Genomic DNA, 24,255 nt, shown 5'->3' on the forward strand with positions numbered 1-24,255 from the left:
ACCTGGTTACATCAAGGCATTTAAAGCCAATCACTGACCTTGTGTGCACAGGGCTTCCATGTGTGCATGAGGCTACCCTGTATGAGAAATATGTCCTCTACTTTAAAGTAGTAGAACTCATCACCTAATAGCTGGCTGAATTCCTGGATCTTCTAGAAGAGGTTGTGAAGTGAACTAGAGAGGTAAGTTTCTCCATCTGTACTCCATAAATGCCAAGGGTCAACGCAATTCTTGCTGCTAGAAATTTTAACGCCAAGGTAAAGAGGAGGGAAGTCTAGAGAATTCAGGCCATCAACACACACTGTAAATATGGGAGGTGAATACAAGATTTTTACCGATTTCCAAAATCTATCACTGAAAGCCGTTTTTTTTTTATATACAGTACCCCACACCCCGGAATGTGTGCCAATGCACTAAATCCTAGGTTTGAAACAAAGCTGATAAACCATACCATTTGACCTCCCTGATATACTATACACTATCCAATATTTACACACTGTTTTATTGTACTCCAATTAAATCTACTAACCTCAGTCTCTTTGCATGCTTTGTTTTTTCCTTGTACATCTTCTTTCAAAGTTGTACACTGTGGCCGTAATACTTGTGCCTCTTCTGTAATTCTCTGTAACTGATTCTGAACTTCCTTAAATTTTTCTTCTGTCTCGTTAACTTTGATCTGCAGAACAGGGGAGGAACAAAATCAGATTTAATTTTATCTTAAAAGAAAAAGTAGCAAATTCTACACTTCAACAGTAGCAATGTTTAAATGTAGAAAATTGATTGTGGATAAACTTTCAACACAATTTCTGTCTTAAAAGGGGCTTGTCTAAAGATCTAAGTGTAAATTAGTCAAACTTAAAAATTGTGTGTCTCGGCTGAAATTAATTTGTCATGGTACCTTAGTATATTAGAGCACAGAAGGCAGCCATTCGGCTCAACATGCTTGTGCTGGCTCTTTGAAACTATTATCCAATTAGTCCCACTCCCCTGCTCTTCCCCCATAGCCCTGTAATTTTTTTCCCAAGTATTTATCCAATTCCCTTTTGAAAGTTATTATTGAATGGGGCAGTACATTCCAGATCATAACTCTCAGCGTAAAAACATGTTCTCTCGCGTTGCCTCTGGTTCTTTTGCTGATCACCTTAAATCTGTGTCCTCTGGTTACCAACCCTTCTGCCACTGGAAACAGTTTCTCCTTATTTACTCTATCAAAACCGTTAATGATTCTGAACACCTCAACCAAATCTCCTCTTAACCTCTGGCCCGAGAACAACCCCAACTTCTCCACATAACTGAACTCCCTCATCCGTGGCACCATTCTAGTAAATCTCTTCTGCACCCTCTCTAAGGCCTTGACATCCTTCCTAAAGTGTGGTGCCCAGAATTGAACACAATACTTTAGCTTAGGCCTAACTAGTGTTTTATAAAGGTTTAGCATAACTTCCTTACTTTTGCACTCTATGCCTTTATTAATAAAGTCAAGAATCCCATATGGTTTTTTTTTTAAAAACAGTCCTCAACTTATTTTGTCTGCTTCAAAGATTTGTGTACATACACCTCCAGGTGTCTCTGTTCCTGTACCCACTTTAAAATTGTACCAATTAGTGTATATTGTCTCTCCTCCTTCTTCCTACCAAAATGTATCACTTCACACTTCTCTGTTTTAAATTTCATCTGCCCATTTCACCAGTCTGTCCATGCCCTCCTGAAGTCTATCACTATCCTCCACATTATTTTTAATTCATTCATGGGATGTGGGCGTCACTGGCAAGGCCATCATTTATTGCCCATCCCTAATTGCTTGCGAGCAGGTGGTGGTGAGCCGCCTTCTTGAACCGCTGCAGTCTGTGTGGTGAAGGTACTCCCACAATGCGGTTAGGAAGGGAGTTCCAGGATTTTGACCCAGCGATGATTAAGGAACGGCGATATATTTCCAAGTCAGGATGGTGTGTGACCTGGAGGGGAACGTGCAGGTGCTGGTGTTTCCAAGCGCCTGCTGCCCTTGTCCTTCTAGGTGGTTTGGGAGGTGGTGTCAAAGTGGCAAGTTACTGCAGTGCATCTTGTAGATGGTACACACTGCAGCCACGGTGCATCGGTGGTGGAGGGAGTGAACGTTTAAGGTGGTGGATGGGCTGCCAGTCGAGCAAGCTGCTTTGTCCTGGATGGTGTCAAGCTTCTGGAGTGTTGTTGGAGCTGCACTCATCCAGGCAAGTGGAGAGTATTCATCACACTCCTGACTTGTGCCCTGTAGATGGTGAAAAGGATTTGAGGAGTCAGGATGTGAGTCACTTGTCGCAGAATACCCAGCCTCTGACCTGTTCTTGTAGCCACAGTATTTATATGCCTGGTCCAGTTAAGTTTCTGGTCAATGGTGACCCCGCCCCCCCCAAAGATGTTGATGGTGGGGGATTTGGCGCTGGTAATGGCATCGAATGTCAAGGGGAGGTGGTTACTCTCTCTTGTTGGAGATGTCATTGCCTGGCACTTCTTTGACACAAATGTTACTTGCCACTTATCAAGCCAAGCTTGGATGTTGTCCAGGTCTTGCTGCATGCGGGCCCGGACTGCTTCATTGTTTACTGCATTCCCGAGTGTTGTGTCATCTGCAAACTTTGAAATTATTCCCTGTATACCCAAGTCCAGGTCGTTAATATACATCAAAAATACCATTAACACAGGAAAACAAAATAATTTCCCAAGGAAATGAATGAATCAAAATACAGACCAACCTGCCATTCCTCTACTTTCTGATCATATTTGACACGGCGACTTTCTTCGGTTTTAATACGATCTTTTACTGGCTGCAGGTGCTTTTCAACCTCAATGACCTTACAATACAAAATTTAAAAATGTACTACCTTTTCCAGTTACAGTTTTTAATTAAATTCCACAGGTCAGATTTTCTACTTTGCAAAGAACATTAACAAAATTTTTAAAATTACCACGTGCAAGATTTTCAAATTTGTGGAACCCATCATTTGTAAATGCAATACTTATTTTTAAGTCTATTTAATGCGTTAAAATCATGTTTGTTTACCCCATACCAAAATGCAAAATTGTGAAAGAAAACACATTTATAATACTATTAATTGTGGAGGCCAAATCTTTATATTCTGGATTTCACATTTGAGAGGATGAACACTCGATTGGCTCTAACTGAACAGATTCTATTACTGCCTTATGCATAGAATACACAATGCATAATATATTATACATGATAGTATCATTTGACCCTTAATAGTTTCAACAGTTTGCATTTGAGCTAAACCACACACTAGCACGTAGTGCATACTGATCAAAGATTGTTCGCACTCTGGTAAGCAAGTCACACATACCCAGGTTGCAAATCATGAAATAGGTGCAACAACAAATTTTGATGTTTTCACACCTGTTCACATATGTTTGACAAAATTCACTTGATCTATCCAATGATTAAGATAATCATCACTACAGAAGGTGCAAGTCCCATCATTTGTCAGGTATATATAATTATGAACTTTCATATTAATGAGTCAAAAAGTGCACATACTGTAAACATCCATTGATTCCCACTGCAAGAGATTCATATATTTTTTCTATTGTATTTGAAAACAGGTCCTGGTATTTTTTAATGCCACAAAATAGCATGGTTTTAAGACACTACATTATCTGACAATGCTTTTGCCAAATTTGCAGAAAACCCAACACAAATTCTGCTTTGATACACTGAATATAAACCTCCACTTGAAAATAACTAGACGTAGACTTCACTATCAGAATAAGTTTCAGTGTTCAAATAAATAGCAACTTGCTATTTATTTACATTTTTTTATATAAAGGGGAAGTACTTTCAATATTGCCTAGGAGGGATGTTTTTAAAATAATTGGTCATTACAACATAGGATCACACCATTTGTCCAATCAAGTCTGTGCTGGCGTTTTTCTCCACATTAGCCACCATGACCAACTGCAGTCACCTGCTTGCTCCTGCAATATTACTCTTTTTCAAGCAATTAGCTCATACTTCCAGCCATCGTGGGAATCTTTAGAATTGGTTCAAATCCATTTCATTAAAGCAGAAGTGGTCTTCTACCACCATCAAGACACTAGCACTACTAGTTGCTATTAATTGCTACATAGCTGGCCCAGTGACAGACTAATTGGAGAATGTCAAGTGACTGCTTTAAGAAGTCACTGGATCATGCTATTATCAATCCAACATCACATCAATACTATCAGGCGTTTGTTATGATCTTGTGTCTGACATCAACAAAGCACATCTACTTTCCAGGCTCTGAAGAGGCAAGTGTTCAACTAAGTATCCCAAAGAGGTAGGAAGCATGAAGTTGGTTATGTAAGGGAGAAACACATTTCAATTATTCCCCCCCACCAATAGCTGTTGGTGGGGGGAATAATTGTCATGCTGTCTATGTTTACATGACAATTTGTAACAGCTATTTATGCAAAGAAAAATAAAATTGAAGTATTAATTCTGATCCTATGAGATTTCTATAAAATAAAGTTATTTCAAATTGCTCACCAATGCCCAGGCCATCTGATTCTTAAGTTGCTCCAGTTTCTCCTGCAGTTCATTCAGTGAAGCAAGGCTTTTATAACGGTCTTCTTTTTCCTTAACTTGATCCTTTAGCTCCAATAGGTTCTTTTAAAAGATTGAAGTCATACACAATACAAATTACAAAAACTCATTTACTGAAGCTTATTTACTGAGGGTACATTTCTAGTCCATCATATTCCAAACCACTACTAAAGGGTCTAGATCTTGAGTCTATACATATTGAAATAAATTATATTGAGTAATCTTCAGTACATATTGGACAAAACAGTCTGTAGTGGTATGTAAGGCAATGGAACATTGTGGTGTTGAGATGTCGTCATGAACTGCAAATTCCTAAAATTTGGCAAAAATCTTAAAATGATTGTTGTGTCATTCTATACATTTTGTTGCATTTTGCTAGATAGATTTGTCCAATCAAGTCTGTGTTGGTGTTTTTCTCCACATGCAGTTACAGTAAGCAACTAGAAAGGCAAATGGTATGTTCGCCTTTATTGAAAAGAGGTTGGAGTATAATAGTAAGGAGCTGTTGCTACAATTATGTAGGGCTCTGGTGAGACTACACCTGGAGTACTGAGTACAGTTTTGGTCTCCTTACCTAAGGAAGGATATATTTGCCTTAGTGACGGTTCATGAAGGTTCGCTAGATTGATTCCTGGGATGAGAGGGTTGCCCTACGAGGAGAGATTGAGTAGAATGGGCCTATATTCTCTAGAGTTTAGAATAATGAGAGTTGCTTCTTAGAGGGCTTGACAGGGTAGATATGAGGGGCTGTTTCCCTTGGCTGCAGAGTCCAGAACTCGGGAGCATAGTCTCAAAATAAGGGGTCAACCATTTAGGACCGAGATGAAGAGGAATTTCTTTATTCAAGAGAGTTGTGAATCTTTGGAATTCTCTACCCCAGAGGGCTATGGAAGCTCAGTCGTTGAGTATATTCAAGACTGAGATCGATAGATTTTGGGACACTAAGGGAATCAAAGGATATGGGGATAGGGTGGGAAAGTGGAGTTGAGGTAGAGGATCAGCTATGACTTTATTGAATGGTGGAGCAGGCTTGAGGGGCCATATGGCCTACTCCTGCTCCTATTATTGAAATATGAAAAACAAAGTTAGGCAAATTTTAACAAATCAAAAATAATCTTTGGCTACAAATTTTATTTTTATTTGTAGGGCAAATATTTGAAACGATTTGAGAGTCAAGTGGGTGAGCAGTTGTGAAAGCATAACTTATTAAATGCTAATCAACATGGATTCAGAAAAGGGAGAATCTTATGCCTGACATCAACAAAGCACAGCTACTTCCCGGGCTCTGCAGAAGCAACTAAGAATTACCCCAAAAAGGTAGAGGGTATGAAGTGGGTGATGCAAGGGAAAAATACATTTGAATTATTCTCTCTCAACCTAGGATTTTCAATAATGTTATCGACAGCAGGCAGAGGAATGTAGTCCACATTGTTAAAAGTTTCCTGAAAATTCAAGTAGACAATGTCACATGAGCAATTAGCAGCTAAGGTAAGGATTCATGGAATAGGACGCAAAGAATGATTAAGTGTGGTCAATTAGCTTAAAGAGAGGAAAAGAGGGCAGCGATAAGTAAGATCTTATCAGGAGAGGGCACCTCAGGCAGGTCTTTCAATCTTTGCCAACGCCAAGAATTTCTTTTTGATTAAGATTTGGATTTGGTGTTTGATAGCCAAATTTTTTAAGTTTGAACAATATCAATATGGAATGCAATACAAATAATAATACAACCAGAATTCAGAAGGATTAAATTCTTGGGTAACTGAGCCAACAGATGGTAGATGCAATTCCACCACGCGGAACATTCACTCCCTTCACCACCGGCGCAACGTGGCTGCAGTGTGTACCGTCTACAGGATGCATTGCAGCAACTCGTCAAGGTTTCTTCGACAGCACCTCCCAAACCTGCAACCTCTACCACCTAGAAGGACAAGGGCAGCAGGCACATGGGAACAACACCACCTGCACGTTCCCCTCCAAGTCACACACCATCCAGTCTTGGAAATATATCGCCGTTCCTTCATCGTCGCTGGGTCAAAATCCTGGAACTCCCTACCCAACAGCACTGTGGGAGAACCTTCACCACACGGACTGCAGCAGTTCAAGAAGGCGGCTCATCACCACCTTCTCAAGGGCAATTAGGGATGGGCAATAAATGCTGGCCTTGCCAGTGACACTCACATCCCATGAACGAATATAAAAAAAAAAATCAATGTGTGTAAATGTGAGATAATTAGTATGGGAGCAAATAACCAAAAGGAGGTAGTATATGTTAAATGGAACAGCAATACAGCTGGCTGATCAGGAGGAAAGAGATCGAGGGGTTACGGCGGATACATCTATAAAATATCAGCACAGTGACCATCATTACAGGGCTGAAAAAGAGATATTACGGTCACAGAGGAGCTTTTTGCTATTTTAGGCAATTCAATTGTGTTGCAGTCCTATCACAAGCTTAATTTCCTTTGTGATGAACAGTGCCCAGTTTATGACCTGTAAATCTGCCAAGTGTTTTAAGTAGGCATTTTCACAAGAAAGTCAACAGACAGGATACCTGAACACCTCATTGTTCATGCTAGGTACCACCAACAATCCTAGTCAGAATCTGGTTTCATTGCAGCTATGATTTCATTACTGTTTAGTTACACCACCCAAGTTAAAACCAGAAACTGAAACAAAAAACGCTGCAAACATTCAGCCGGTCAGCAGCATCTGTCGAGAAAACATAAGGCATTCGACGTTTCAAGTATAAACCATTCCTCAGTTGAGTCAAATGACTTGTGTTTTCTCGACAGATGCTGCCTGACCCGCTGAGCGTCTCCAGGGTTTTCTGTTTTAGTTTGATTTTCAGTATCTGCAGTATTTTGCTTTTTGTTCAAGTTGAGACCAGCTTTTATTTGACTTGTCTCCATTAAAAACAGACACCACGATTAGAAAACTTGAATAGCTAGTCAGTATGATCAGGAGCTTATCTCTGCAGACCAGCTGAACTCTATCCTAAGCCCATAGAACTCATGTCTTTATATTTTGTCTCTTCACTCTTCCCCCTCCCCCTCCCCAAACAATAAACTAAATAAAATTTACAAGAACATTAGAGAAATTATGTAGCAGGTCTTCAAATATTTCCTACTCAAATTAAATCAAATTTGATTTTCAAATGTGCCAATTATATAGTATAGTGCTTGCTTAGCTGCATGCTACCAGTAGTTGAATCTCAATGATTCTTTTGATCTTAGACTGTTATTTAGCAACAGATCATCAAAGGAATAATTATGATCCAATCAGTGAAGATGCATTTATATTTGAGTGGCACATTTAATAGAATAAAACTTAGTTACACACACTTTTACTTACTTCATCCTGTTTTTCAATTTTCTCATTTGTCAGTGCCTTCGTCTGCATTATGTAGGAATAATCATCTCGCATCTGTTCTAGCTGAGTAGCTTTCATGAAGAACTTCAAAAAAAAATGGTTAAGTTTCTTCAAATCAAAATTTCTGTTTGATTGAATGCTGAAAATGTTTTAAGACAGGAGGAAGAACTTGCATTATCACATTTTCAAGGACAAACCAATGTTTTGAAGTGTAGTCACTGACAAATGCAACAGTTAATTTGCATACAGCAAGATCCCCCAAATAGAAAATAAATGAATGACCAGTTAATTTTTTTGGTATTAAGAGATGATGCTTTCCCACTGGCAAATAAATCTAGTTGTTAAAAAATCACAAAGTATTTAGCCTAAGATTTGACCTTAAGGTCAACACATAGCACGTCCGGCAACAGTTCCTGAATTACGAGATGATGTTTATTTTGCATGACATACATTTATATAGCCCCTTCACCATACAGAAATGGGCCAATGGGCTTCATAGAGGCATAATCAGACAAAAATAGATGCCGAGCCAAAAAAGGCTTGGTTAAAGTTGTGGGTTTTAAGGAGGGTCTTAAAGGAGGAGAGGGAGGTGGTGAGGCGGAGGGGTATAGGGAGGGCATTCCAGATGGCTGAAGGCATGGCTACCAATGATGGGCCAAAACACAAGATTTTTCAGTTTTCAACAGGTTATATATTTAATGTATCTGGCTAAGCAAATTGGAGAATTAATAAACTCCTTGCCAATATCAACTATCCTATAATCTTGCTGCAAGAACATGTCAACCAAAAATACAACTCAGTTGACTAAATTGAACTGGCGGCTCAAACAAGATCAGAAACAAATGCCATTATACCCATCTCACTGCTGGTGGTATTGCACAAATTGAAAAGTAAATATGCCACTACATTTATGAGTATAAGATTGAATAATGTGCATCAGACTGCATTAAAAAACAGGTTTATATTTTTAGCTATCACATTATCCTCACACATATACAACTTACCTTATATTTATCTGCTTCACTTTTGGATTGCAAGAAATGTTTGCTCATTTCTTGTGTTAAAATTGACACTGGGTTATCTACCTGTATAGAAATAAAACTGCATTAGTAAATAGGTCATCTACACCACATTATGACCTATTGTATTTTTGCCAAGTATTTGTACTTTGCACAGTCTAATTCCCTACAAAGTTTTGTTAGTTTCGACAGAGACCACAGCACAAATTAGAAACCATTTGGAAAATGTACACTGCTGCACAAATAACCACCCAGCATAATCATATTAGTTATTTGAATTTTTTTCTTGGTCTTGCTTTAGATTCATTAAGGCATCAACTAAAAGTCAATTTTCAGTGCAATAGAGGGCAAGTCTTATTGGTTATCAATGTTTCAGACGTTTAATGGTACTGGGATAGACAGACAGGAGGGTCGGGGATAAAGGATTAAACCTGCACCCCTACAGCTACGTTCCAGCAGATCTAGGTTGGTGAGAACAGCCAAAGTGAATGGAAAAGCTGACCGAGAATGAGAGCCCTCAAAGCTTAGCCATACTCATCACTGGTAACCTCAGTTCCACAAAGTCTACAATTCACCAAGCAAAGACATTGTTTTCTTGACCTTGGACTGCACTGAGTACGCACAAGTACTGAGTTTTCTCTGTAGCCGGTGGAACAGAGAAGAGCTTACTAGATACCAATGACATGTGAAAGGTAGGTCGTGCCTGACAAACCTGATTGAATTTTTTGAAGAGGTGACTAAAGTAGTGGACAGGGGAATGTCAATGGATGTTATTTATATGGACTTCCAGAAGGCATTTGATAAGGTCCCACATAACAGACTGTTAGCTAAGATAGAAGCCCATGGAATAGAGGGAAAAGTACGGATTTGGTTAGGAAGTTGGCTGAGCGAAAGGCGACAGAGAGTAGGGATAATGGGTAGGTACTCACGTTGGCAGGATGTGACTAGTGGAGTCCCGCAGGATTCTGTCTTGGGGCCTCAATTATTCACAATATTTATTAACGACTTAGATGAAGGCATAGAAAGTCTCATATCTAAGTTTGCCGATGACACAAAGATTGGTGGCATTGTAAGCAGTGTAGATGAAAACATAAAATTACAAAGCGATATTGATAGATTAGGTGAATGGGCAAAACTGTTGCAAATGGAATTCAATGTAGACAAATGTGAGGTCATCCACTTTGGATCAAAAAGGATAGAACAGGGTACTTTCTAAATGGTAAAATGTTAAAAACAGTATGTCCAAAAGGACCTAGGGATTCAGGTACATAGATCATTGAAGTGTTATGAACAGGTGCAGAAAATAATCAATAAGGCTAATGGAATGCTGGCCTTTATATCTAAGGACTAGAGTACAAGGGGGCAGAAGTTATGCTGCAGCTATACAAAACCCTGGTTAGACCGCACCTGGAGTACTGTGAGCAGTTCTGGGCACCGCACCTTCGGAAGGACATATTGGCCTTGGAGGGAGTGCAGCGTAGGTTTATTAGAATGATACCCGTACTTCAAGGGTCAAGTTAGAAGGAGAGATTACACAAATTGGGGTTGTATTCTCTGGAGTTTCGAAGGTTAAGGGGTGATCTGATCGAAGTTTATAAGATGTTAAGGGGAACGGATAGGGTGGATAGAGAAAAACTATTTCCGCTGGTTGGGGATTTTAGAAGTAGAGGGCACAGTCTAAAAATTAGAGCCAGACCTTTCAGGAGTGAGATTAGAAAACATTTCTACACACAAAGGGTGGTAGAAGTTTGGAACTCTCTTCCGCAAACGGCAATTGATACTAGCTCAATTGCTAAATTTAAATCCGAGATAGATAGCTTTTTGGCAACCAAAGGTATTAAGGGATATGGGCCAAAGGCAGGTATATGGAGTTAGATCACAGACCAGCCATGATCTTATCAAATGGTGGAGCAGGCACGAGGGGCTGAATGGCCTACTCCTGTTCCCTGCAAACTGAAAGCAGAACAGCACCAAAAGAGTTGTTCATGCTCAGGTCAGACCTCCAATGTTTATGTCAGCAGTACAAGAGCTAGTACAGCTTCACCACAAAATACATCAATCCAAATAGCCCATGAACAACAGTAAAACTTTACACAATAATGGAGTTTTCCCATATCAATGGAATTCTCCTGTAGATAGCATTACTGACTGGAACTCTGTCCCTTGTGTGCAGCAGTTCAATTTGCAATACAAAAGCAGAGTTGGCCATCATTGCTGAACCAGCTATTAAATCAGGCTTTAGGGCTTGTCTTTACTACTGTATTACATGTTCTCCAAATCTTCAGGTAGTCCCAGTAACCACACCCCTCTCCCCCCGCTTTATGCCACCTAATCTTTCTAACTATATTATAATTTAAAAGCCTAGCATGCATCCCAAGCATCAAAATTACTTGAAAGGGACTGTTGGCCACCGGACAAAAAACTGTCATTAGCTGAAATGATCATTGTTAAGTTACTAATATCTGAATAACTCCGGTGAACAAGTAAAAATCAGTTATTTTCATTAAACTAATCAAAAAACTAATAAGGAACAAGTTACCAATACAAAAATCAAGGAATCACAAGCTAACATACCAGAAACCAAGCAGTCAAATGGTGCAAAACGTTTTCATTTCAGCCATCACCTTGACTTTTCAGTTAGCTAAGTACCCCAGAAACCCTTTCCCCTAATTTCTCCCTCAGCCCAGACACCCTTTCACCCTGTGCTTACAGATGACACACTCCTGCTTCCCCTTCCAAACTGGATCCCAGCCACACACATCTCTCTCTCCAAGCACCCTTCCAACTCCAAATCCCATTCCTTCTTCCCAGCCTCAAGGCCAAACCACCATTTCCCCCACTTTCTCTCATCTTTGTTCCAAAAAGCTTCTCCCCACTTGATTCCTATGCTCACTTTCAACCCAGTACATTTTGCTCTCTACCCTTATGACATTATATTGTAAGATGAAATTGAAATCCCTAATACACCAATAAATGTCATAGCCAGAGTGTAAAACTAACAGAATGACACAGAACACAGAAACTATTAGAAAGCAAGAAAGAAGGCAGACAGTTGCAGCAAAACAAAAAAGATTCTCCCAGAGGGCCATAGGAGATCAGATTACATAAATCAGATTCACCAGGCATCATATTTCTTCATATACTATGTATATGAAGAATTACTCCCGGTGCGGACACGATGGGCCAAATGGCCTCCTTCTGTGCCATAAATTTTCTATGATTCTAAATTTTCTATGATTCTACTATGTAATCATATATAGGGGATCTGCTGCTATAATAAAAGTACTGTTACACCACCTAAGGTTTTTCACTTTTACATGTGAGCTTTAACAGCGAATGCTGTACTTAATGACAACCTTTGTATTTTGGCACTGCGGTATTTGGTGACGCTGCACGTAAATACGGTATGTTGAATTCAAAGCCACTGGGCCCATTTTAAGGTTGCAAAATATGGAAATTACTGAAGCTCTTGTAAGTCATCCCATTGCTCTTAATTTGTCAAAAACACATTCCATCCAGTGACTCTCAAGTTGGACAATACAGTGCGGAGAAAGTGCTGTACCTTTTATTAAAAGACATTGGGTGTGGTGTAGCAAAAATTGCTGAGTTGAAACAAGGTTTGATTGGAACCCTTCATCAATTCATTTGAGACACCTAGTCAAGGATGTAACAGAACACATCTGGGCTACATCCTCCTACATTTTGAATTTAATTAGTCAAGCCCAGCTGTTACCAGTCTTGAAACAATCACTAATTTGCATTGTCTAGCTATACTTAACTGCTCAGTATTTGCATGACTTGAAAGACAGCCTTTCCTGATATTTTCATATTACATTTATACAACCGGTTCAAGCAGCAGCAATTGTGAAATGTGTCCTTTTCATAATGCAAAGCAGATTTCAGAGTTGTGGAACAAGAAACACACACAGTTGCTTCCAAGTCACAGTCCACAGCTTTTTATTTTGGGCACCAAATCTTCCCCAAATGGCTGGAGATGCTGAGTACTGACAAGCAGGGGAAGAGGGTATAAGAGAAGAAATTAAACAGAATTATTCCCTCAATTGCAATGTGCCCACCTCACCAACAGAATCCCATTAAGCCCTTTTCTCCCCCTTCCAAAAATAGCTGGTAATCAAGGCATTGTATGCTAAAAAAATGCATACATTTAACAAAAAAACTCAGATTTTGATGTCAAAAGCTATACTTTGCTTATAGAGCTAGATAAACATCTGTCCAGGCTGGAATTAAAAAATTTAATGGACTCCTAGTTAAGTGTGGAACTGTTAACATAAATTGGCAAGCATGATTCTTGTTCTATTGGTAACCTCTCTCCTTTATCAAATGAACGCAGTGATCTATGAAAAACAGATAATTCAGGAAACATATTTGCTTGAAAATATATTTGCCAAATTACTGTCACTTCCTTTGAATGGCAGAGAGGTGATCCGATTGGCCGGTCAGAAATATACACGGGTCAATGGAATGTGCAATTATGCTATGCAATTGACTAGGCTCATGCTACTCACAATTTTGAGTGTTGCATCATGTAATTTATAACAAAACTAAGTGACACTTCACCATTCAAAAAAATCATAATTTGTTCATTTGTATAAAGGTCACGAGTTGATGAGAAACAAAACATACCTGGATATTGAATTGGTCCAATATTGTATTGAGTTCCTCTTTCTTTGTGGAAACTAGATGCCCTACAGAAAATACACATTTCAAATGGTGAAAATAATGGTCCGTTGAAACTGCATAATGAGCATATAAAATTTTCACAGATCTGTAATACATAAATTTGAATTTGGCCGATTGGCCTACTCCTGCTCCTATTTCTTATGTAAGTACAAAGCTCAACGTCTACCCCATTTAGGCAACTGATGCCGAAAAGGAGCTGATAATGAGTACATAATGCCCTACTGCCAAGTGATATATTCTGTTGCCTATCACAAAGTATAATAGAACTGTCATTTTTTTTAAAAATTACTTGACCAAAGGTATGTTAACATTTTCCTTAATTTTGTCCCATTCTTCCTTTTCAATGTTCTTAGGTGATTTCCTATTTTCCCTCTCCCAAATCAGATGCCAAAAACATCCTAGTCGTACAGGGAACCAGAGCAAATTGGAAGAATTACAATGATTCAAAGTATCTAAATACATTCTACTGTAATAATTTGTTTCAAAGGCAGATTTTTCTACTTGTTGTAAAACAAAATAACCCCATCATCACAAATAGCAAGTTTAGAGAAGCAGTCAGACTATCTATTTTACCTGAGTGACTTTTCAATCTGTACTGTCTTATTCCATCCCCAGAAATACGTTGTTCCACAATGACAGCTTCACCATATTTATCAGGTTTAAACGCATCAGGTCCTCTGTTTCTCAAGGTTATTGAAATGTCTGCAGAACTGCAAATACAGAATGTTAAGATTTTTAATCTTAATTCCTAATGATCACCAATACTCTCAAACACGGTCATCAAACTAGTTTTTCATTAAATGGACTATTCAAATTTGCCACCAGTTTTAAATGGGGTTCCAGACAGTGTAAAAAAAGGAAAAAGATTTAGTGCAGTAGTAGTGTACATAAGCCAGATAAACTAACAGCACAGCAAAGTACTTTACATGTGATAAAATATAACCCATGTGTTGCAACACAAAATAATAAACTTTCTAATCTTCATAATATTTGAACCAGAGATCCCATTCTCCATGCGTTATTCAGAATTGTGCTCACTGATACGTGGATTTTGGTGAAGATACATTTAAAAAAAAAAAGTTTTAGCTGCAGAGTTTTACCTCCTCTCTCTCCCCCTGTATGGTACTCATATATAGCACATACCCGTATGGCCCATGAAGACAAAAGATTAGATATCCTTGCACTACACTGCAGGACGAACAGATTGCTCTGGATTCCAGACAGCTTGTTCTTAAAGTGTACTGTGCTTGATAATGTAGTTTGGAAATATACACAAAAAGAGGGCTCATGTTGCAGACTCCTGATTGTGTTTTTTTATTATAAAGTATTTCTTTGATCAGATTGGCTCATATTCTTTTAGAAAGAAAATGTCAAAAGGTAGAAATTAAATGTTTCAGTAATCAACTCCTACATTCGATCGACACAAAACTGATTTTAAAACAACTTGAGCAAGATGAATGATTGAACCTTACTTTTGACCATTTTTTACAAATCCTTTGATGGAGTATCCCCTATTCGTGGCAACAGCTTTCCCACCAAGCCCTACAATGAGGGCCGCCAGTACTGCACTCTTTCCACCTAAAGACAGAAGAAAACAAGATTTTAGATTTTTTTTTGCATCAATCTTGTCCCAATCTATTTCAGAAAGATAGTTTCACAACTCCTGAGAGTATAATGCTGTGTAAAATAGCCTGCAGGAGGCATATATTCAAGCTCAGGCAGATATGGGATCAGCATGTTCCTGCCAGAGGAACAATTTTACCGTTGAAAATCAGACGTTATTGAAATAGTTAAACACAAAGAAAAACCTTAAAATGGTAGAAAACTGAATTAGAAAATACTGGAAATACACAGCAGTTCAACAGAAAAAATGATCGATGTCTAGGGTGAAGAACCTTTAACAGCCAGGACTGTAGGCCAGTTCTTGCATCATAAGGAGGCATTGAGCATGGGCCACAAGCCAGAAACATGCACAGAAGGTAAAATGATGGAGCATAGTGTCAGCTGCCTTCAGGAGACTTAAAATATAAATGGTAAGTATGCATACCTTACAGTTTAAAACTAACACCCAGGTGTAAAGATGATGGCAGATCAGACAAATCGTAACACGGGAAGTAAGCACAACACAAGCAGGAAGTATCAAAACTTTTAATATATACATACTAGATGATCTCCCTTGGCATTGCACACTGAGTCAAGACCAAGTAGTCTTCAGGTGAAGCAGGGTTAGAGAGTGAGGAAAATTGAACTAGGGCATACAGATGTAATTCATTTACCATTTAAAGGCATACATTATGTCCCTATTTTTATAATACTTTGATTTTATATTATTTATGCAGTTAATCAGTAAAAGTTATGACAATTTAGTAGAATTGATTAAAGCATAGGAGTTTCTTTGTGATATAGGTTGAGGAGCTGGAAGGCACAAAACTGAGGCAATGTAGAGCCACCACTAGCAGGAGGGTGTAATGACAGCATGACAAGTTTCTATTATATATGTGGATATTGGAATTTACAATGGCAAAGTTCCCTCAAAAGTATGACAATATGACAACAGGAAGCAAAGCAGGTGTAATATTTTGAAGATATTACAGATGATGGATCTCTATTACACATCCGTTCAATGGAAAATTTGAATTAGGTTATGTTACAGAGAATGAGAGTAGCCACAAAAATGTCACTAGTTTTAAGCAAATCTTCTGCATAAAACATATTACAATTAGGATTTTTCAAAACCATAATATACATTGCATTGGTCAAGTTAAAAGTGATACCCAAGGTAAACTATAAAAGGCTGTTTGAAAACACAACTTAAACATTGGTAGTTGAAAGGAAAACATGAACAACTTTGCCATCAGAAATGCAATGATAACAGAAGTGAACAGTTGACAACACTTACTTCCATTGTTTCCAACCACAAAGTTCACATTGGGTCCAAACTTAAATGGTCCAAGGCAAGCATGGCACATAAAATTTTTCAATGAAATACTTTCAATAATTCCTACATCACCTTCATTCTGAAACAAGAAAACCCAGATTAGATCTGTACAAATTGAACAGCTGGCAAAAAATAAATAAGATAATATAGCTAGATTGCTATTGCTCAAGATAACCATCTGCAGTGTGAAGCAAGCATAATACCAACATCCTCTCAAAAAAAATTGCTGCCGATCTTCTGTTTCACCTCCCCTCTAGCAAGATAAATTCCAGATATCAATCATCAAATTTAGAACAACATTCTGAAAACCACTTATTAAAGACAGTGGCTCTGATCATTAAGCAACATGAAAAACTCTGCTGCTGCTCGTTGCTTCTTTAATCATTGTAATTTCCTCAGCTCCCAAATGACACTACATTCTTGGCAGCTGGAAGGATACTGTTATTGCAGTGCTTACAGTGCTGAGGAGTAATGAGTGACAGTTGGGAAATCAAAAGTGAAAGAAAAAAAAACAAAATTCTCATGTTTCCCTAGCTGCAACACTTCATTCGCCTGACAACATGGTGCACACTGATGTAATGTATCTAAGATTTGAAAGACATAAGCACAATAGTAACATAATCCATTATTCCCTTTCCCCAACTACAGAAAAAAATAAACTGTTACTAAATGAATTAGCCAGAACAGCTTTAATCACAAACAACAGCCGACATCACAGATTTAGCTCAAAATTATTAATGAAACTTCAGTTGCACTTGAAATTGATTTACAAAACATTTCACAAAGACCTGAAGACAAAACTTTTGTACACAATACCACATATGTTACCATCACAATTTATCTCCTTCAGCACAAGCACGCACACACAAAAAAATTGGAATATCCTTGTCATAAGAAAGTACGCATACATATGTGGTGCTATGTATAAAATCTGCCCATTGATCTTTGGAAAATGTTGTAAGTCAACTTCAAGGATATAAAGGTTGTTTTTTTAAAAAATAAGCTAAATATCAAGGATAAATATCCAGCAGGGAAGACAATTACTACGTAGGCAAGACAATAATAGTGGGAGAAATAGAAGGCCAAAGGCTAAAATCAAGACCAAGGAAAGGACAACTAAATGATAAAAGATTACCAATTAGACTGGCAGTAGTAACAGCATATGACAGGCAACATTGGGGCAGGACTGTACACGGAGCTACGTAACCCCAGTCATGAAAAAGACACAAAGCATACAATGCTGTAATATCACCGCAGTACCACGCATTTCCTCAAAGGCTGTTTCAGAACCAATGTGATCAGGATTTTTATACCAACTGCTTCTTTCACAAATTGTGCATTTTTGCTTATCCAACTTTATATTATATATTTTTATACCTGGATCTTGACAGAGTCCAATATGCAGCATTTCACCATGTCTGGTTTTATTGCTCTTAAAAGTCTCTTTTAGGTGCCCTCCCCTATTTCTTCACAGAGAAACTAAACAAGCAAGATGGTAAAGCTATCTGGGACTGTTGTACTGTAATCAGACACCAGGAGGTGCACAAAAACAATGCACCTGTATTGACTATTTTGGTTCCTTATGGGGAAGCATTACACTCAGACAATTCAGCCTGTACCAATGATGAATAATTTACCGAGAGTAAATTTGGAAGGCAGTCTCCACTTTGTCCATTAGTTGTTGCAGTTTTCCCATTACTTCCGTTGGCTTCTTGTGTATCATATTCCTTTATGTTTTCAGTTTTGATTCTCTTTGTGGGCAGTGTTACTTCAGAAAGTTCTTCTTTTCGTTTTGACATGCTAAATGACCAGACTCTACAAATACAAAAATTATGGCAAATCATGAAGGTGTGAACTTAAATTTTTTCCTACAACTTAAGTCAATTTTAAGTCTCTGGTATCTGTATTTTTTTTTGACAACTTTGAGTACTGAGACTCAGTGGAAGATGTCCAGAGGATCTGAATATATTACTATACCAATCTTCCAGTTATTGGCATGAATTTAGATTTGTTCTGACTTTACTACAGCAAATAAATGTTCTAATCTGTAAAGCTTCAGCTCTCTTCACTCTTTTAAGGAATGTTCTTGAGCTGGTGGCAAATTCACAAACTAATTTGCAATGTCAGTTATTTCCTTGGACATGCTGTAGCAAATACTGTGCCCCCCAGCTCTTCCAATTGCGAAGTAAACTTTACTACAAATTGCACTGCACAAGCTTAAACTTTTCTTAGTGGAAAGACATTTCTGGTGGTCCTATGGAACTGAACACAGATACATAATGGTGAAGATTTCTAGCAAAGTGCTTGAAGGGCAGCAATTGAAAAAAGGTGATGCTGGCAAGGGCTACGCCCAGTGCACATCAAAAGAATTGCCTCAGAATTTGGTGCTGCCCCTTGGGGAAGAACTCACAATGCTATGGAATGCTAGGATGTCAGTTTAATCCATCCAAGTCCATTACTCCATCTACTCTGCTATGGGGAAGATCACAACAAAGCAAGGCATCTCCCAAGTTTTGGGAATGAGGGTAAAAAAAACCTGATGGAGGTTTGCAGCATATTGCTCCAACATGCCCCATACAGATAGTCAAGAGCATCATTGGTGGTACTCTGGGAATAAGTCCTGATCTCTCAGGCAGGTGGTGTGTGGCATGGAGGGATATTCAGCAAAGGCAAAATACAGGGTGTATACCTTCATAGAAGAGTACATAACCTCAAAAATAAAAATTGGACCCAAGGTTTGTGAAGATATGCATATTCTTATTAAAGCAAACATGAATCACACAAAGAACTTGCATTAACAGACAGTTGCTCAACAGCTGACAATGGATACCATCAACCAAATTACAAAATGATTTCATCAAGGGTTTCAATGTCATAAACCACAAGATAAAATTACTGCTTGTACTGTAAGCCAATCACAAGTATACATTTAGTATATAAGAGAAGTTGGTTTCATACTAAGGAACAGGATTCTGTTGCCATTGGTTATTTTAGACAAAGATCAGTGTATCGCACTCGTAGTATAATAAGCAGCTATACAGCTGCATATTTATTTGTAAGATTTAGAAATGATTAGAATAAGCATTAGCATAACAACAAACGGGAAGGGAGAGAGATTGGGAAATGTTGCTTGCTGTGGGAAGGCAGAAACCAGAAGAAACAACTAATAGAACACAAGTATAGTAATCATAATTATATATGTGAAATAGTTTATTAATAATCACATGCAAACAGCAGTTTTTTTTAAATAGCATTTCCATTAAAAAAGCCTTCATATCTATGAATAGTTACTCCAAAGCACCTTTAGCCTAGTTAGTTCATGAAAGATTGAGTGACCAGCATCGAAGGACTCAAGGGAGCAGCTGGTGGGGTTCCCCAAAGGAGATGAGTCTAATGAGTGCTAGTGAAGAAAGAAATGGTTACTGGGTGAGAAATGTCAGAGCAACAAATGTAAACAATTTTACACCACCAAGTTATAGTCCAGCAATTTTATTTTAAATTCACAAGCTTTTGGAGGAAGCCTCCGAAAGCTTGTGAATTTAAAATAAAATTGCTGGACTATAACTTGGTGGTGTAAAATTGTTTACAATTGTCAACCCCAGTCCATCACCGGCATCTCCACATCAGAGCAACAAATGGAAGTGTTGCGTAGTCAAAGGCAGCTGAACAGAAAGCCTCAATTTTGGACTTGAACAGGCAGTTCCACTGCCAGAGCCATCATTCGCCCTAAAGCACCACCAAATAGATTCAATAGTCATTCATCTTAGCGCAATTTGTGGGATATTGTGGTATAAATTTCTAGTCTGCACTAAATACGCTCTTGGGTTCAGCATCACCAGGATCTTCCGTAAGCAAACTCTACTTCCCTTATGTTCAAGAGTTTACCTTTATTGTACAATTCTAATCTTACAATAGTGTGACCCTGATGTAGTAACAATGGGACCCCTCGTTGTGTGCACTGAATACTGTAATCCCACACACATTTCTCCCCTCTTCCAGCAGTTAGACTGATCTCAGCTCCAGTGTGATGTGGCCAACGGTAAATCAAAAAGCTTGTTTACTTTACATGTAACATTTGAATAGAACAGTTTTCAGTGAAATTCAATCTAGTTCGCTTTGCTCCTCATAGCATCAAAAATAAAGTAGCCCGCTCTACCACTGACCATCTGCAAATCTCAGTGTTGGGGATTGTTTATTTGAGCTGTCAATCCAAGGCTGTTGTGCTCCTAGGCATGGGCTTCCTGGCAACTACCTCCTGCTGGGCTCGAATGAATGAGCCATTCCAACTTCAATTAACACAATTTTGTCAGACACTTTGGCTCTGGCTAGAATACACACGGGCCTGTTCCGCCATTCTATTATATCATGGCTGATCTGTACCTCAATTCTATTTCGCCACCTTTTTTCCATATACATTGATACCTTTACTTTATAAAAATCTATCAATCTTAGTCTTGAAATTTTCAATTGACCCAGCATCTAAAGCCTTTTGGGGGAAGAGATTTCCAGGTTTCCACTACCCTTTGAGAGAAAATACTTCCTGATTTCATTCCTAACTAGCATAACTCAACAACAACAACTTGCATTGATAAGCCCCAATTTTAAGACTACGCCCCATTTAATTGCTATTTTTCTTGTATATTTTTCATTGAGGAAGTTTTTAAATCAGCAAGCAATCAGCAAGGGAGAAGATTTGAGAAAGTTACAAAATTTTCTTGGGGGTGGAACCTAACAACATTTTAAGTATATATTTATTTTCTATTTCTCCCAGCCAACACAACTTGTCACAGCATGAACCGAACCCACAGGCACAAAAGTATGGACCAACAACAATTCTGGGAATTGCATGGCTTCCCTATAACATGATGTGGAGATGCCGGTGATGGACTGGGGTTGACAATTGTAAACAATTTTACAACACCAAGTTATAGTCCAGCAATTTTATTTTAAATTCACAAGCTTTCGGAGGCTTCCTCCTTCCTCAGGTAAATGTTCAGGCTGAACATTTACCTGAGGAAGGAGGAAGCAATTCACAATTGCAATTTCTCTTGTAAACTGGTGCAACTTCCTTGCCAGAAAATACAGCAGCTTGCATAGATTTAAACACCCAATAAGTAGGTTGCAGATGTGTCCAGCTGTGCTACCACTAGGTTACAATCTGTAACTAAGCAGTATTAGCTTTTGCTATGATTATGAGGCAGATCTATCCTGCACAATTTGTATAACACAAACATTCCCAGTTTCTAGAGTAAAACCAACTAATAGCAAGCACACAATCATTAAACAAAAACAGAAAATACTGGAAATATACTTAACTCTGGTGTGAAAATATTGGCCACGAATTTCATGGATCGCACATATACAGAAATCACACTGAAATTTGCGCTGCTTTTGCCAATGGGAACTTATGGAGAAATTTCCTGTGATGCTCACTTGCCAACGCCGGAACACAAAAACTGGGGTAACACAAACACAAATGCAGTGTCACCAATTGTTGCCCATTTGTTTTACAACTTGATACGCTTATTTTTGAAATGCTGCATTCCTCTCAAAAAATAAAGACTTACTGCATGTGTTTGTGTGGTTGTTTAGTGGACTTTGTTTTGTAAAATAAGGGTACTTACATGTGTGGAGTGTGAAATAGGGCAAGTTGATGCTTCACAGCAGCAGTGCTGCATCATTTCATGGTCTGGCAAGAATGACCAATACTTGCATAATGAGGGGAAAGAAGTGTAAATCTCAAATAAACCTGGGTTTGAACTCTCAGTTGTCCAGTTGAGATCCCTGACATTTCATCACCAGGCTTGCTGGAGGGGAACTTATTTCTGGTTTAGCCTCATTTCTACACGTCACTGTTAACTTTGTTAGAGTCTGAATTATTGAGAATTACTTCTGAGGTTAATATCTATACTAGAAGTAGTTTGACTTTTGAGTGAAACTTTGCTAGTGACTTCACTCCGTCAGTGCCTTTTGCCGTGTTATTATGCAGAACAGGGGGATGCCCATTGGGAATTCCATTCCAGCTTTCAGCCAACATCCCAGACTCCTCCATCACCATCCCTGGGTATGTCCTGTCCCACCAGTAGGACAGACCCACCAGAGGTGGCGGCATAGTGGCATACAGTCAGGAGGGAGTGGCCCTGGGAGTCCTCAACATTGACACCGGACCCCATGACGTCTCATGGCATCAGATCAAACATGGGCAAGGAAACCTCCTGCTGATTATCACTTACCGCCCTCCCTCAGGCGATAAATTAGCACTCCCATGTTGAGCACCACTTGGAGGAAGCACTGAAGGTAGCAAGGACACAGAATGTACTCTGGGTGGGGGACTTCAATGTCCATCACCAAGAGTGGCTCGGTAGCACCACTACTGACAGAGCTGGCCGAGTCCTGAAGGGCATAGCTGCCAGACTGGGCCTACGGCAGGTAGTGAGAGAACCAACACAAGGCAAAAACTTACTTGACCTTGTCCTCACCAATCTACCGGTCACAGATGCATCTGTCCATGACAGTATTGGTAGGAGTGATCACCACACAATCCTTGCGGAGATGAAGTCCCGTCTTCACACTGAGGACACCATCCATCATGTTGTGTGGCATTACCACCATGCTAAATGGGACAGATTCAGAACAGATCTAGCAGCTCAAAACTGGGCACCCCTGAGGTGCTGTGGGCGTCAGCAGCAGAATTGCATTCCACCACAATCTGTAACCTCATGGCCCGGTATTTCCCTCAATCTACTATCACCATCAAGCCAGGGGATCAATCCTGGTTCAATGAAGTGTGTAGAAGAGCATGCCAGGGGCAGCAACAGGCTTACCGAAAAAGGAGATGCCAACCCGATGAAGCTACAGCACAGGACTACATGCAGGCTAAACAGCGGAAGCAGCATGCTATAGACAGAGCTAAACGATCCCACAAACAACGGATAAGATCAAAGCTCTGCAGTCCTGCCACATCCAGTCATGAATGGTGGTGGACAATCAAACAACTAACAGGTGGAGGATGCTCCGTGAACATCCCTATCCTCAATGATGGCGGAGTCCAGCACGTGAGTGCAAATGACAAGGCTCAAGCTTTTGCAACCATCTTCAGCGAGAAGTGCCGAGTGGATGATCCATCTTGGCTCCTCCCAAGATCCCTACCATCACAGAAGCCAGTCTTCAGCCAATTCGATTCACTCCACGTGATATCAAGAAACGGCTGAGTGCACTGCATACAGCAACAGCTACGGGCCCCGACAGCATCCCGGCTGAAGTGCTGAAGACTTGTGCTCCAGAACAAGCCGCACCTCTAGCCAAGCTGTTCCAATACAGCCACAACACTGGCATCCACCCGACAAAGTGGAAAATTGCTCAGGTATGTCCTGTCCACAAAAAGGACAAATCCAATCCGGCCAATTACTGGCCCATCAGTCTACTCTCAATCATCAGCAATGTGATGGACAGTGTCGATGACAGTGCTATAAAGTGACACTTTCTCACTAATAACCTGCTCACTGATGCTCAGTTTGGGTTCCACCAGGACCACTCGGCTCCAGACCTCTTTACAACCTTGGTCTGAACATGGACAAAAGAGCTGAATTCCAAAAGTGAGGCGAGAGTGACTGCCCTTGACATCGAGGCAGCATTTGACAGAGTGTGACATC

At 39.3% G+C, this 24,255-nt stretch overlaps 1 protein-coding gene across 1 annotated transcript in view; it reads right to left on the minus strand.

Moving 5' to 3' along the window:
* Window positions 1-24,255, minus strand: part of si:dkey-119f1.1 (Structural maintenance of chromosomes protein 6-like) — a 67,244-nt gene that overhangs the window by 38,295 nt on the left and 4,694 nt on the right. Inside the window, exons 2-11 of the mRNA XM_067981605.1 lie at window positions 18,241-18,418; window positions 16,565-16,682; window positions 15,138-15,243; window positions 14,239-14,375; window positions 13,609-13,670; window positions 8,950-9,030; window positions 7,928-8,029; window positions 4,520-4,639; window positions 2,730-2,828; window positions 530-676 (exon numbers count right to left, since the gene is read on the minus strand). Coding sequence (XP_067837706.1) covers window positions 530-676; window positions 2,730-2,828; window positions 4,520-4,639; window positions 7,928-8,029; window positions 8,950-9,030; window positions 13,609-13,670; window positions 14,239-14,375; window positions 15,138-15,243; window positions 16,565-16,682; window positions 18,241-18,402 — 1,134 coding nt within the window. The 5' untranslated portion in view covers window positions 18,403-18,418. The remainder of the gene's footprint in view (window positions 1-529; window positions 677-2,729; window positions 2,829-4,519; window positions 4,640-7,927; window positions 8,030-8,949; window positions 9,031-13,608; window positions 13,671-14,238; window positions 14,376-15,137; window positions 15,244-16,564; window positions 16,683-18,240; window positions 18,419-24,255) is intronic.

This window comes from Heptranchias perlo, unplaced genomic scaffold (assembly GCF_035084215.1).
Source record: "Heptranchias perlo isolate sHepPer1 unplaced genomic scaffold, sHepPer1.hap1 HAP1_SCAFFOLD_825, whole genome shotgun sequence".
Classification (NCBI taxonomy): Eukaryota; Metazoa; Chordata; class Chondrichthyes; order Hexanchiformes; family Hexanchidae; genus Heptranchias; species Heptranchias perlo.